General features: G+C 40.6%; 1 protein-coding gene across 4 annotated transcripts in view; it reads left to right on the plus strand.

The window, feature by feature from the left end:
* The window catches only part of PTPRR (protein tyrosine phosphatase receptor type R), a 261,570-nt gene that overhangs the window by 174,690 nt on the left and 69,740 nt on the right, over positions 1 to 17,140 (plus strand). For all 4 annotated transcript variants that reach the window (XM_075600241.1, XM_075600243.1, XM_075600242.1 and 1 more), the window contains one exon: positions 990 to 1,249. In XM_075600241.1, coding sequence (XP_075456356.1) covers positions 990 to 1,249 — 260 coding nt within the window. The remainder of the gene's footprint in view (positions 1 to 989; positions 1,250 to 17,140) is intronic.

A 17,140-nucleotide genomic window follows, 5' to 3' on the forward strand; every position in this document is an offset into this window, starting at 1 on the left:
TTACAATGTTTCTTTCAATAAGTCAACATTTTATTTTTTGGCGTGGATGTTGTTTTTAATGCCTTTAAAAACAGCAAATAATGATGAGTCAATACCTTTTGCCATAAGTCTCCTAAAGAGTCATCAGATTTCTACAGTATATTAAATCCTAACTATGGTGAATTCTTATGTTAAATCCTCCAGTGTTGCACTTTGCACTCATAGGCTGGTTAATCAACAACTGCTTTATCAGTGGTAATGGAAACATGCATAAAACAGAGTAAGTGGCTGATGAGTGTAGACACAACGGAAGTATTTCTATTTGAAGGGACACACTTTTACTTCTACCTTAGCATGCCATGAATGAAACACCCACAAGCTGTTTAATCATACATACAGTATTTAGTGTCTGATTTCTCATTAGGCCTGATAGGCCTGGGCCTTGGACTGCAACATTTTCCTTTTGCTCTCTTTTCCCCCCATATACAGAGACCTTGCTCTCTTCCCCACTGATTGCTGGGGGAGAGCGTGTCGCCTCTGTAAAGGCCTCTCACCTCCGTCGCGCAGCCCTCCTCTTTCTGCAGCATCCCGGTGTCAAATGATGCTTCGATGTGTCTTGGCATCGCGTTGTCATGGACATGTGGTGTCATTTGACACCCCACTGCTGCAGGAGGAGGCGGCCCCAGGCAGCAAAAAGGTAAGTACCTATGGGCGGCAAAGTGTTAAATCCACCACTGTACCTATTGGCCACTGTCTGAATCTTATGTGGAACTCTTCAGAATCGACCATGTGACATGAAGATTACAGCCGGATTTTAGAAACGGAAACAAAAAATCTAACCTCACACGAGGGAAAAAAATACAAACCTCCCACGACAAATTGTGAAGGTCTCACACAAACTATAGGAATTTCATGAATACACAGCTTTGATTATTTGTTTTGTTTGCTTTGCTTTGTTTATACAGTAGGAGGAGAAAATTGAACATACTCTTTACTTTCTATCTCCGTAGGTTCTCTACAGATTAAAAGAAAAGATTCAGTTTTCACTGAGGCAGGACAAAAAAAATCAAGAGATACACTTGTCGCCTCTCCCGGTTCAGCCTACACAGTCTGAGGCTAAAAGTGCAAGCAGTATGGTCCACCCTGCACATTTCCCCAAAGCTGTTAATGTTGTTGTAGACCCACAGTGTCCAGGAACGTTTGAGATTAGACTTCCACTTTCTGCCGGACCCTCTCCATTTAAAATGAAACCCGTGGGCCTACAGGAAAGGTAGGACTTTTTTTAAATTATTAATCTTCATTCATTATCTTGTTTAATGCACTTATTTCTGTGTTTTAAATGTAGCATTCATTAACCCCTTTGATAATAATGGGGCTTACAATGCATTGTCTGACATTTTATATATATATATATATTATATATATATACAGTATATATATATATATATATATGACTAAAAAGGAGGGAGAGTAGGGTCAAAAAGGTGCACTCAAATGCTGAATTATGAAAAATAGAAATGGACTTTATTAACAAAGAGTATAAAAAACACAAAAGACAGACCCACACAAATCACATGTCAGATCGCTATGCGACACAGCGTAAAAACATCAAAGAGGTACAATTGGTCTGATAAGAGCCAAAGCAGGGTAACAATATATCATTACAAATATAACATAACAGAACTAGGGGAAAAATATTTCTCCCCAAGTAATGTTTACTGAGATCGGCCGATCCAGAACAAGAGTAGCAATGAATATAATTGGTAAGTAGATACAGACCACAAGAAAAAGATTGGATATATATTGTAGTAAATATACATAAACCTCTTAATGATGATGAGAGATAGTTAGGCACATAGCTAGAAATACATAAAGTTGGGACCCTTAAATGTGCTGTAAATCAGCTGAATAAAGTGATGCCCAAATTGAGCTGCACATGTAAGATAAGTAGCAGCAGTGGTAGATCTATAAAGTGCACTGGTAGCGCTCATATAAAGTCCCCAGAGATACAGAGCTCAAAAATAATGAGCTTGCTCCCGGAAGAAGCCTTTTTGGCGAAACGGCCGTAGGAGCAGAGCTGTGACAGCACCCCTCCATCCTGTGACCCGTGTGCCTTACCATACTGCGTGAGACTTTCCTCCGTTTTACTGCTGATGTCCCACTGCAAGACTTTGGTCTTTATCATCTGATTCTCCTGCTGCCTGACTGAGTAACGCTGGTATTTATCACTGGATTTCCTCAGTGCTTTGTGCACACCACACACAGCAGTGCTGTATGTCCCTGTGTTATTCACACACCACCACTGCTCATTATTTTTGAGCTCTGTATCTCTGGGGACTTTATATGAGCGCTACCAGTGCACTTTATAGATCTACCACTGCTGCTACTTATCTTACATGTGCAGCTCAATTTGGGCATCACTTTATTCAGCTGATTTACAGCACATTTAAGGGTCACAACTTTATGTATTTCTAGCTATGTGCCTAACTATCTCTCATCATCATTAAGAGGTTTATGTATATTTACTACAATATATATCCAATCTTTTTCTTGTGGTCTGTATCTACTTACCATTTATATTCATTGCTACTCTTGTTCTGGATCGGCCGATCTCAGTAAACATTACTTGGGGAGAAATATTTTTCCCCTAGTTCTGTTATGTTATATTTGTAATGATATATTGTTACCCTGCTTTGGCTCTTATCAGACCAATTGTACCTCTTTGATGTTTTTACGTTGTGTCGCATAGCGATCTGACATGTGATTTGTGTGGGTCTGTCTTTTGTGTTTTTTATACTCTTTGTTAATAAAGTCCATTTCTATTTTTCATAATTCAGCATTTGAGTGCACCTTTTTGACCCTACTCTCCCTCCTTTTTAGTCATATTATTCCTTTGGGTCGGTAGCACCACCAGAGGGTTACCTTTTACCTTGACCTCTGGTTAACTGATTATTTAATCACATAAGGGTGATTTGATTGCGGCATCTATTGTGTGTTCCATATATATATATATATATATATATATATATATATATATATATATATATATATATATATATATAAAATGTATTGTTATCCAGTGCTAGACCTTCATGATATAATCAGGTGCTAAAAAGATTGTAAGACCTATGTGGCAAGGGCTTTGTTTATTTTGTTATTCCTTTATTATTCTGTGAACACTGCAAAGTACACTGGCTGCCCTATATTCGAAAATTATACTATTTTTTGCGTATCTGAAAAGCAAATGAGCAGTGTGTGTTTCCGGGTAAAAAGTTGTGGACATAATCAGTGGCCTCCAGTCCTAAAGGTATTCGGGGTAAGCACTCATAATTAACATACTGTAAATAAAACTTTCTATCTTATCAAAATCTCCCTGCTGCAAAACTGGTGCAAAACCAATATGAAATGCACCATGACGCATTTGGCTCCTGCTATGGAGCTTCGTCAGGGAGATTCTTGAGACTGTAGGGCGTAAGGGCATGCTGACATCAGAGTACTGTAGGAAGGAAGTAGGCAGGAGGCAACAAGCAGTGAGGACGCTGCAGAACAGGCATGAATTACAATAGTGTGATTTTAAATAGCGCTGATTTAACATAGTAAGATATAGAAATTAATGTATTACAAGGAATTGGGGTGAACTAGCTACAATAGAATCTGAAAAATATTCTACAATGCTTTACTATAAATAAATGCTGGCTTATATTATAGGTCACTTGGACCCTTTTTCTTACCAATAAACGCCTTGACCTACTGTATTCACTTATCTATTAGTTACCTGCTCCTGCAGATCTGTCCTCTTCTCTCCCGGTACAGATTAGGTATAGCATATCTCAGAGAGATTGTGAGTTCAGAGCCATACAGTACACACATTTAGCAGTGGGGTTTCTGTCTATGCAGTGTTACTCTCACTGCCTAGGCAATATTTTATTCTTTTTTTTTTAAAATTTATTGTAATTCAACATAGACAACATTACATTACAATTTCTGGAATTAAACAAAATCAGGGGGGACACATCTGGGGGAGGGGGAAGGGGGGAAGGGGTGAATGGGCCTGGTTACTTTCTTCTGCTTGATTGGTCCAATCTTTATTGCCCCCGCAGTCGCTATCTCCTCTATTCTGGCAGAGACTTCAAATATAACCCTCTGATTATTTCTTTTTATGTGTAAATGGTAATAAAAGTTACATTTTATTACGGTCTCTAGTGATACCCCAAAGTGAACCACTTTTTATGGGGGGTTCTCTTTCCATTTCAACATCCAGTGTATTGGAAAGAAAAGCACGTGAACTTTGCTCAGTTTTTTAAAATGTGCAATTCCCCTTCAACATTTTTGCGCAAAGTGGAATATCCTAAAAACATTTACTAACTTGCTTTTATCCTGTACGGTTCTTTATAGAGCTCATTGGTTTTATTGGAAGGTGACACACGGAAATATATATTGTTTTCACAAGTTGCACCGTTTCCCTTTGCAGTGGCCCTTCTGAGACTGGCATTAGAGCTGGCACGCAGTGGCCCGTGTGCCCTTCTTTCTCAGGGACCCTATCCAATATGTTTGAACCTGCATTTTAGTCCAATTCATTTGAATAGTGCAGAAAAGCGGCTTCGCAGCATATTTATTTGGATAGGGGCCGCAGGTTGCTGCAAGAGCAATCTCAATGCAAGAGGAATATTTCCTCTTCAATTCAGGTTAGAGCGAAGGCATAAGCCACAATAAAAGTGCCACTAGGCAGTTTGGCATTGAAATGGTTAATAAATGGGTGTTTAAAAAAAAAAAAAAAAAAAGGGCAGTCCCAATGGCAAGCTTAACCCTTACAATGCCCTTATGACATACTGTACCTGGTACGGCATTGGCCCTGGCACACCAGAAGTCCTTAAAACGTACAAGGTACGTCATGGGCACTTGTTCATCTTCTAGAGGCAGCCGCTCCGGCTTCTCTTTCCACCATCCAGGTGAAGACTTGTAAATCTGCATAGAATGCATCTTGTTTAGAATGTAAACCACACATTTGTGAAGCTGTCAGAGCAGCAGGAAGCAAAGCTCACAATGTGATCTAAAAAACCATGACGGGGAAACCAATAATGAATTGCGTTAGACAAATGGTGCATGATGTTTGGAACTGGCAACATTACACGTTTGTAAATAGCCCGCTTTTGTACAGTGTAATTTTAGTTCTCAGTTCTGTAATTTTTTGCTTCTTTCAGTTGTTCTTAAGATGCAAAAAAAAACAAGTATATATATGTAGCCAGCAAATTAGAGAAATAAATCTCACAATATCAGTGCATCTGAGTTTAAGGATGATTGCTTGCATGCATACAGTATGTATAAAAAGTCGCTATTAGGAGAGAGGACAATAATCTAGTAACCAGTGAGTTAGAAGGTGAATTTGATTGCAGGGCTCATTGAAGGAATACAGGAAATGCCTTAGGTGGAATACTTAAAGAACCAGCAGACGTCATAGATGAATAACAACTGTGCTTCAGTGTATCCTATAAATAGGCATGTCCCCCTAGAGCATATGTATTCCTCTTCATTTATATATAAGATAAAAGTACTCACAATTGTGGTTAGTAGTGTCCTATGAGGCTTGCGTCCAGCCAGGAGGTAGCCAAAAAGAAATCCAGAAGAAGGAGAAAAGCTGAGCACAGCAGTACCAAAAACTCTGGGGCTTAGGCAGTAACTATGATTAAAAAATAACTTTTATTCTCAGGCCGCCATCATGGTGGTAACAAGCAAACTCTAACGTGTTTTGCGCTAAAAATAGCACTTTATCAAAGATGCAAAAAAAAAACAAGTATATATATATTATATATATATATATATATATATATATATATTATATATATATATACAGCTCAAACCCGTTATAACGCGATCCATTACAACGCGAATCCACTTATAACATATTTATGAGTACTTTACAACACGATTATTGGTATCTTAAATACTTTATTGTACAATGCATACAATTGTACATTATTTTTAACGCGATCCGCTTATAACGCGATGTGATTCTTTGGACCCAAGAACAGCGTTATAAGGGGGTTGAGCTGTATATCTATATCTATATATATATATCTATATATATATATATATATATATATATATATATATATATATATATATACATGTATATATATATCAAACACACAAAAAAGTATGTTGCTCACACTATGTGTAAGTGGTTAAACCAGTCCCCAAATAACACTGACTAATTAAGTATAAAAAATAAACCCAAAAAGTCAGTAATGAAATAATTAGGGTAGACTGCTGGTGCTGGGGAATAAGTACAATTATAAAACACACAAAAGAGACAAAGACAAACCCCTTAGATAGCACTCTATAATATACCACCAAAATAATAATATAGAATACAGCAAAAAGACCCGGATGCTCTGTCAAAGCAGATAATGTACACGATTTTATTAATAGAGCAGCAAGAAACACTAACTTAAAAACATGAACATACTAATGGCAGCTGAAAATACATAGGTAGTGACTCTCTCAAGATAGATGCTAATAAATGAACCAATAACTAAATTGTGTCTAAAAAATGTTGCAGGTAAATAATATAAATTAGCACCAGAAAGCTAGATGGAACAAAGAAAAAACCCCTTGGAGAAAAAAACCTCGCTACAAAATATAATGTGTAACTAATGGCACAAGGAAAAGTAAGACATCAATAATCCTATATACACACAAGTGTATATAAACAAAAAAATAACTTAAACCAAGGGGGGGAAAAAAATATATACAGGGGAGAAAAAAGTAATACCCAAACTCATACCCTGATCAGCAAATACCAAAAATAATGAGTAGTCAGAACAGCAAGATGCATGGAGTAGCTATGGTCATAGTTCACAAGCAAACAGAAACATGGTTTTGCATAGTTGCAGAGTGCCAGTACTGGAGGAAAATCCAGACACACATGGGTGTAAGTTCCACATAGACTGATAACCCCAGGCAGCAGGGGAAATAATACGCAGCTGTCACAGGTTAGCGAAGGGGATCAGTCCTAGGTGATTAGGCTCCAGTGTTTGCTCGTAACCGGTCTAAAAAATCCATCAGCGCTGCATCAAACAATAAGAGTCACGCCAGGAAAATCACATGTAGCTGCCAATAGCTAACACTCAACGTGTTTCAGCCTTGGGGACCTTCATCCCGGAGTCCTAGGACTTATCTCCTTCGCTGAGCACAGCGGCGCATTTGTCACAGAACAAGGAGGAGGTCGAATTGACAAGAGGCTGGCAATGGGACGTGTCAGGGAGGGTGTACGGGGAAGGCCTTGGCCCCTGTTCCCCCCCCAGCTTCAGGGCCCCCCCACTGAGTTGGGACACAAGGAAGGGCAGAGGGGCCTAGGTCGCAAGGTAAATTGCGAGGGCTTTGCCTGAGGGAGACAGACCAGGTGGGACCAGTGCCACTGGCGGGTGATGCAAAAAGAGGTCAGTAACGGGGATGGCCTTCAGTGTGAGTCTGTGTGCTGCTGGGGCAATGGATATGGCTGCCAATAAGGAGAGTGATTACAGGAGGGCTAGGGTTTTTTTTTCAACAACCCCTATAGTGGCCTGGAGTGATACACTGGCGGGGTGGCGGTGGCATGGGGAGTGGTGACCCCTCAGGCAGGAGTTAACAGCCTGGTTCCTCTGGGGTTGGTAAACAGGGATATGGTGGTAGCCTCCCCAGTGGTGGCAGTGGGGGTAAATTCCATCGGCAGCGTCTGCAGGCGCGGCCGAGGTGGGGAAAGTATTGGATATTTGTTTCAAAGATGCTTACAGGTGCCACACTAACCCGTTAGGTCTCCATTTACTGGTGAAGGTAAAAGAAAAGATATGGCTGGGGGAGTATGTGGAGATACTGTTACTTCTTCCTGGTTATAGGGAGGCACCGGCAAGGTCCAGCAAGAAAGGTGAGGCCAAAAAAGAGGATGTAGAGAGGCGGTTATTTCCGCGGACATTCTCTAATTGGGATTTCCCTATTGTGTATAGTTCCAAAAAAAGAAATGGGATCCTTTTGGTTAATTCAACCCCCCTATCTTATCTGGAGTGTTTATCTGTAAATGACGGTATAGAAAAGCAGCTTTCCTCTGTGAGTTATGCTAGTTGATCAAGCTGCAGAATTAGTGGGCAGGTACAGGCGGGGTGCACTATTGGCCAAGGCTCACATAAACTCTGCTTTTCGGTTATTGCCGGTACACCGTCAGAGCTTCCATCTGCTGGGATGCAAGTGAACAGTGCTTTGTGGATTTATGCTTGCCAATCGGTTGCACCCTGTTGTGCTTTTACTTCGAGACTTTCAGCACCTTCCTAGAATGGGTTGTCTAGAAAAGAGTGCAGGCAGTGGGGGTGAGACACTATCTGGCCGACTTTATGTTTGTGGGACATGGGGATTCAGAATTGTGTGCTATATGGCTGGTTGAGTTTTCAGCAATGACGTATGATTTTGGTGTCCCACTGGTGTTGGAAAAAATGGAGGCCCCACGACGGCCCTCAACTTTTTAGGAATCTAAATTGATTTGTTCCTCAGGGAGTGTAGGCTGTCTGGGGATAAACTGAGGGCACTTAAAGGGTTAAAGTGTGAATAATAGTGCAATCTGTAATCAGCATTACCATTAGATTTACTAATAAGATCCCTTAAAAGGCATTGTTATAAAATGTATTTACACTTCTGTAAAATTATGTTAGCATGCTTGTATCAATTGAACATACTGTACACAAACCACTTTATCTGAACACTGAAACCAAATGGAAAACAAACAGTTTTTAAAACGGCAATCAGCAATATACCTATCTATCTGTTACTGTGCTTTACAAAAGGTAAGTACAGTAAGGCTATAAGTTAAAACAGGTAGGTGGGTTGTTTGTTGGCTTGTGTAGGGTCAGGAGAAGTGATCACTTCAACAACAATCCTTGTTGTCATAATAGTAAGAATATTATTATTTGAACAATTGAATTTCAGTTGTGATATATTTATTGAATTAAGTAGAAATAGCTTAAGTGGAAATAGTAGAATTGAATTAGCTAGAAATAATATAAATAGATATATTTATTATGACTCTTGGGAACATTTCCACAACAATATTGCAAGCACATCCTTATGTGTTGTTGATAAGCAAGAACATACCTTTGAAATGTTGGTAGAAATATTCACCCACCTACTGAGAGATAGAGAGAGGCCTGTACAAAGTTCAGTGTTTTAGCTGGTTTTCTTACTGCTGTTCAGCGAATGAGAAGTGAGTATGAGTTTAGAGACATATAAGATTACAAACTGTGCAGTATTTCCTTTCTCTGAAGAAATTGTTATGTACGGTACATTTGACAGTGGATGTACATGAACATCTCAGTCACGGGAGACCAGGCAATTACACCTTTATACCGGGATCATATCACTGAGCAAAACCAAGAAGTAAAACAAATGGTCATGTATTCCATTGACACAGACATACACACAGTGAATTACAACAAACAAGAGGAAACACACTTACTGGGGGTCTGGGCTACAAAACTAAGCCCGAAACGTCCTGGAACTGAAATCGGCATGCAGTTCCTGACGCCCCCACTCTTTCCCCTCTGGAAGTGCTGAAATCCCTTGAGCGAGTACCAAACGTCCTGGTTCTCTATTTCGTATGCAGTTCCAGCCGTGACCGCTACAAAGTATTCAGAGAACATGGCCCTGAAAAGTGGCACTTAGAAAAATTCTCCCCTTGAAATTTCCAAAGCCGGCTCACTGACATCTCTCGCAGAGCATCTTTTAATTTACCGCTGCTGTTTTGGTGCTTAGAATCTCCTGACCTGATTGGCTGCTGGGTTTCTTATAAGATTTCAGTCCCATTCACAGATTACCTCAACCAATCACAGCATGGGAATATTTCTACCAGCCTATCAGCGATTTGCCGGTACCCTGAAGCTGGCGGGCACGGATTTCAATTCTGCAAAGGACATGCGCCAACTTGGCACCTCTGCCACTTAGCATATTGAACCCACCCACTGGGCCAGGCTCATCAGAGTCTGGGGCCTGGAAAATGGTCGTCGTCTAGCCCTTATTCATGCCAGGACATGGGTACTCGAGTATAACTCCGGTACTCCGCCCGCCCTAACACCTTGGCATCTCTGAGACTTTCAAGTCTGGGACCCGAGCAGACTCAGTGGCACCAAGCCTGGTGGCCATCTGGTCTCTCAGAACCAGGGACATGGAAATTCTCCAGCTCATATACAGTGCATAAAACATATATACCTTTGTATACATGTTAATAAAAATGTCACAAAATTCTTCTAAGTCCCTCGTTCCCAAGGATATACTGATAAACAATGCACGTTCGTTTTCAGAGCTCCTAGACCTTCCTATAAGAAGTTTACTAAAAAGTTGCTTCAAATAACACTTAGGTTAAGTTTCAGAGTTGCTTCTATTGTACCGAAGTTGGACTTAGAAATAATTTCACTCTCGCAACCTTATGGATGGTTGGAGACACTCCGAACCCTTATACCGGGTCCTGGTGTTCAGGGCATACTGGGGGGGGAGGGGAACTCCCCCTAAACTAGGGACCCCTGACTACACCCAGGATACGCGTATCCCTATGCCCCCTTTTACCTTTCTGGTCTGTGCTGAAGCAGGGCATCCTGGTGGTGAGATGCGTAACTGCTTTCCAGGGAGGACTTTGTCCGGAGTTCTGTATCTACATGTAACCAGTAATCTGACTCGACTCTCGGACACATATTTGGGGTGGCCAGCAACTTTGGACCCTGACTAGCTAGACACAATCCGGCAACACTTTTACCTCAAATTCCACCCTGAAACTCATAGCCTGAGAATCTCCACTGGTTAGCAGTCCTGGAAAGGCAAAAGACACATACATTCTTTATTGCCATACAATTACATTCATTGCCGTTACAATATACAGGTTGAAGAGCTGACACTCTGAAACCTGAAACAGGGCTCAGAGGTAACCAGCCGGGCATAATACCTTTATTTATGGCCTGGTTACCCCTTCACCGTCACAATCTCCTCACTTTGCAGTCTCTATGAGGTGGTTTGCCCATACTACTGTTTAATAACATTCACCTCAAGTGTCCCGCTTTTAGCTCCATCCCTCTTCATGAGTATTCCTGATGTAGCCAGGTGCTCTGTGTTTACCCTTACCTCCGCTGATGTCGGAGAGCTGCAGGGGCGGCCGCATCGCAGGGGGCTCCCAGGGGTAACTGACTCAGGGCGCCGCCATGTTGGGGCGCGGTTTGAGCATGCGCAGTAGCGCGAGAGTTGCGGCAGCCCCTGTAGACAATTTGCGCACGCGCAGGGTAAAGCGCACGAAGCTGAACCAAAGGCTCTGAGCAGGGACTACCATTCTCATGAGCCTCAGTACTGTCAGCTGACTCTCCCAGCAAATAGGGCTCGAGGGAGGTACTGTGAAGAGAAGTAGGAAGCATAGAGGACTAGAGGGGGAAGGAGGTGTGTGTGTGTGTGCAGGGGTCAGTGACCCGCTGCACTAGGCCAGATACCCCCTAGGCCCCAGTTAGTGCCCTGAGTCACCTTCAGCTTGTTGTTGCTGTAGGGACAGGCCTTTAGTCAGGGGCTTTGCCTTTAGTATTCAGTGATAGTTAGGGATACATCTGCTGCCCTGAGTACTGTGATATTTCTAGTCTGGGACCAGACTACTGGACTGTGTAAGGACCCTCGCTCACGTGGAGTCCAGGATCTCGCTGTGGACATTGTGGAGCGGCGGATCTTTTTTTAACTTGTTAGCAGGCCCGGGTGCTGGAGCGCCCGGAAGGTATTTCATAAGTGCACCAACATACCGGTTTCCCACAGGCTCTGATCAAGCCGGGGGGTGGAGGGTTCTTTGGGGACACTCAGAGGTCAAGTGACCAAAGAACTGGTTCGGTTTATTGGACACGGTGGGGGAATACACGGTGGTGGGAAATGTTCAAATAGAGCTGATAAGACCGTTATGTTTATTCTGTGTGACAGCTGCAGTAAAGGTTATCAATATAATCCAAGAGCTGTTGTTACTATTTCCTGTTCGGGGTCATCTCATATTATTGGGATCCTGGGCGAGTGGAGGCGCTGCCAGTTAATATATTTGTTGCCACAGGCTCCAGGTGGCGGAGACTCAGATCTCTGTGAGCCTACAGGTAGATGCAGCATTAGTAGACCCGTCTTAGTAGAGGGAAAGAGGGCTACACTAAAATCATAGCATGAAATAACATATCAAGCTGTGGTGAGTCCTCCTAGCAGGAATGATAATAACTATACATTAATTAATTCATAGGAAAGCCATAAATATTGGCTCAGCGTAACATGGATGCAAAATGTGATACATTTAACTCAGTTTGTCTTATACCTGCATGTATTGTGTGCAGGAAGGAGTGCAAATAGAATATAACCAAATTTAACCCTTTGATTATCAGAGGGACATGCAAACATTGCACAGCGTTGCTAACCCCTCTGGCAGTAGATGGCTTACGTTTTGCTCGAGCACCTGATGAAAGGGTTTTACCCCGAAACATTGTCCACTTATAAATTACTGCAAATAAAACGATGAAAGGATAACTTGAGATTCTGTCCAACTTTATTTGATGAACGAGTGCGGCTGCGAGAATCCCCAGATCTTAACTTGTGAAGAGAATGGCAGAACTAAGGAGCCCATGTGAAAATCGTCCTTTAGATCCTTCAAGATTGAGACCTTTCTACACCCTGCCATACTCCCTGGCCGGCACCTCACTAATCATGAGAATCATGAGTAGAACGAAATAACAAAGTGCTACCAGGACCCCGGCTAAGCTGATTATAGAACCACACTGTTGCTGCAGCTCCAGATATTCTGTAAAAACAACCAGACAAAAAATAACAAGCAAATGTTACTTACATAAGAATACCCTTTGCAGAATATTTGTATTGCATACAACCCAAACCCTTCAGTTAATATCTTCTGTTGTGCTGCCCAAGTGAACAATTGTGTTATAAATACTGTATATAGAACCAAAAAAAAACTTTTTAATGTATTTTGCACTCTTTGCAAGTCATACTAAACTCAGTTGCCATGGTAACTGAGCTTTATTCACCTCAGCAGGCTTATCTTTCAAAGATAAATTGTCCTACCGACAGGCATTATGCAGCTTGTTGGAGCCTTACAGAATATGGAACGCATTACATGGGCTTATAAATCCTTCATTATCTAAATGCACATTCAGTATTCAGCCTGCAGAGGTGATACGTTCAGAAGACTTTTATCAAGTCAAATCAGGTCATCCAAATGACTAACGTTTTGCACAAATACATACATACACCACTATGATACACAAAATACTAGGCTTAATGCTGACATACTGTAAAAGCCACCCCATATATTTTAGACATACATTCAGATTGGGATATCATTTCATTAAAACGACCTCACTTTGGAAACATCATCATGCTGTAATAAAATGTGATACTGAGTGTGATGTTAAACTCCTAGCCATTTAATCTCTGTTGTGCTCGAAACATATTGGGACCTGAGATTATATTTTCCATTTTCTGGAGGGTTAAAATGTAATCACAAAAAAGTAATACAAACGTTCATATAATGTGTAGTATGCATGAAGACTTCATACATAAAGTACTGTAAGACGCAAAAATGTGTTTTCAATTATTTTTGATGCAATGCAATTTGAAATAGAATAATTGTTTTTTTTGATTGATAACAAGTACTGTATTAGTAAATATACCTGATTACATAGTTACATAGTAGATGAGGTTGAAAAAAGACATATACGTCCAACAAGTTCAACCTATGCTAAATTTAGACAACAGATACTTTATCCTATATCTATACTTACTTATTGATCCAGAGGAAAGCAAACAAGAAACCCTAGTGTTATATCATCCAATGATATCTCATAAGTGGAAAAATAAATTCCTTCCTGACTCCAAGAATTGACAATCGGATTAATCCCTGGATCAACATTCTTCCCATGTTTACTTATTTGGTATATCCCTGTATACCTTTCCTTTCTAAAAAGATGTCCAACCTTTTTTTGAACAAATCTATTGTATCTGCCATCACAGTCTCCACAGGTAATGAATTCCACATTTTAACTGCCCTTACAGTAAATAACCCTTTCCTTTGTTGATAGTAAAATCTCCTTTACTTAAACTTAAATGGATGCCCCAAGTCCTTCGTACTGCCCTTTGGATGAATAGTTCTTTTGAAAGCTCCTTGTACTGTCCCCGAATATATTTGTATATAGCTATCATATCCCCTCAGACACCTCTTTTCTAGTGTAAATAAATCTAATTTAGCTAGCCTCTCCTCATAAGTTAGATTGTCTATCCCCTTTATTAATTTAGTGTCTCTTCTCTGCACTCTCTCTAGTTCCATAATGTATTTTCTAAGGAGTGGTGCCCCAAATTGTACTCCATATTCAAGGTGTGGTCTTACTAATGCTTTGTAAAGGGGCATAATTATGTTTATTTCCCTTCCATCAATTGCCCGTGTAATGCAAGATAAGATCTTGTTTGCCTTTGCAGCTACTGCATGACTTTAGGCACTATTGCTAAGCCTGCTATCTACAAGCACTCCTAAATCCTTCTCCATCAAGGATTTCCCCAATTTATCCCCGTTTAATTTGTGTCGCCTGTTTATTCTTGCTTCCCAAAGGCATAACCTTAAATTTATCTGTATTAAACCTCATCTGCCATTTACCTGCCAACATTTCCAGTCTTCCAAATCCTTTTTGAAAGAAATTACATCCTGCTCTGATTCTACTACCTTACACAATTTAGTATCATCAGCAAAGATGGAGACTTTGCTCTCGATGCCAACCTCAAGGTCATTAATAAACAAGTTAAAAAGCAGGGGTCCCAGTACCGATCACTGACGTACTCAACTCACAACTTTATCCCAACCTGAAAAAGTTCCATGTATGACAACCCTATGTTGTCTATCCTTCAACCAGTTTTCAATCCAGGTGCATATATTTTTACTGAGTACAATTTGCTTTATTTTGTACACCAACCTCTTGTGTGGAACCGTATCAAAAGCCTTTGCAAAATCTAAGTAGACCACATCAATTGCATTACGCTGGTCTAAATTCCTACTTACCTCCTCAAAGAAACAAATAAGATTAGTTTGGCATGATCTATCCTTCATAAATCCATGCTGACTATTACTAATAATTTTGTTTTCCATTAGGTATTCCTGAATATAATCCCGTATTAAACTTTCAAGTAGTTTCCCCACTATTGAAGTCAGGTTTACAGGTCTGTAATTCCCCGGGTGTGATCTAGCTCCCTTTCTAAATATAGGCACCCCATCTGATTTACGCCAATCTTGTGGTACTGAGTCTGTGGAAATTGAGTCCTTGAGTATTAAATGTAATGGTTTGGCTATTACTGAACTTAAGTCCATGAGAACTCTTGGATGTATGCCATCGGGCCAGGTGCCTTATTTACTGAAAGATTTTCAAGCCACCTATGAACTTCTTCCTCAGTTAACCAATTGTTTATTAATATGGAGGTTGTGGCTTCCTCCTGCGGCACTACAATTGAAATTGATTCTTCCCTGGTAAACTCAGAGGCAAAGCATTTGTTTAATACCTCTGCTTTTCCCTTATCTCCAATAATCTGCCTGCCCATCTCACACTGAAAGGGTATATTTTCTTTTCTCATTTTTTGTTAACAAAGAAACAAACAAAAGGTTCCCTCGTGAATGCACTCGGATAGACCCAATGGAATTGGTGAAGTTTATTAAAATCAATTTATTCGATAGTAAAATTATAATTGTACAGAGGGGCGTGGTAAGAAGGTCCAGGACCACCCCCTAATGACATACCAGAGCAACTTCCACACAAAGTCATAGGGAAGAGAACTAAGAGAGACACTATACATGGTCACACGGTATAAGGGCTATAATACATATGGATCAATTCCTGCAGAAAGAAGTACTTGCATATATTGAAGCAGTACTATTATCTAAAAAAACGGCAGTCTGTAAAATTATTGAGCTGCCGATACTGAGTCTGGAGGAATTAAATCCAAATAGCATAAATTAAATACCAAGAAAATGGCAAGAGTGAAATACCAGGCTCGTGTGGTGTGATAGTATAGATCTGTAGTCGGCGTGTAGTCACAATACAAACACACATTGATAAATCTACATAATCAGCATGGTAAAAATATGAGGATAATCTAACAAAGATGTAAGCCTCTAAGTAGGGCTAGCACAAAATATGCATACATATAGCCCAGAGGCACGGTTCACCGACAGTATCCAGTTATAGCCTCTTAAACCATAAACCTCATAAACACTCACAATTGTATGAAAAGTAAATGTATAAATGATAATATGGTAGGATCAAGACAAATGTGGAATGATTCCTAGTGGTGATTATCAAATTATATTCCTCACAATAAAACACTTGATAAATGTATAGTGTAAGTACACATGCTGGTAATGTGAAGATATTGTATTAAGATAACACTCATAGTGAGTATAGAAAAAAGCACACATAGCAGTAGTCTCAGTGGATAACAACTGCCTCTGTAGCACAGAGACAAAAAGTTCCTGGATATCCCCTCAAGGCATATACTGGCATAATGTTACCAAGAGAGAGCTCGTTGACATAAGCAGAAGACACCATATTGTAGATGGAGCTCACCAATGGCAGGTTAACCAACCTGGGCACCACATTCTGCTGTTGCTCCACTATTGCAGTCATCTTGTCACGTGAGACCGGAGAAACCGCTGCAGACACAAAATTATAGACTCCTCCGCACAAGCACACGTTCCACTCTCCGAACACCTATTTCATTCCTCCAGACTCAGTATCGGCAGCTCAATAATTTTACAGACTGCCGTTTTTTTTAGATAATAGTACTGCTTCAATATATACAAGTACAGCTAAACCCCGTTATAACGTGCCTCATTATACCGCGATTCGGTTATAACGCGGTTTTCCCGTGGCTCCCGTTTTTAAAAAAATAAATAAATAAATACATTTTTTTTTTTTGCACACTGCACACACTGCACACACTCACTGCACACACACTGCTCATTGCTCACACTGCACACACACTGCACACACACTGCACACACACTGCTCATTGCTCACACTGCACACACTGACACACTGCACACACACTGCACACACACTGCACACTGCACACACACTGCACACTGCACACTGCACACACA

The sequence above is a fragment of the Ascaphus truei genome, chromosome 5 (assembly GCF_040206685.1).
Source record: "Ascaphus truei isolate aAscTru1 chromosome 5, aAscTru1.hap1, whole genome shotgun sequence".
Lineage (NCBI taxonomy): Eukaryota > Metazoa > Chordata > Amphibia > Anura > Ascaphidae > Ascaphus > Ascaphus truei.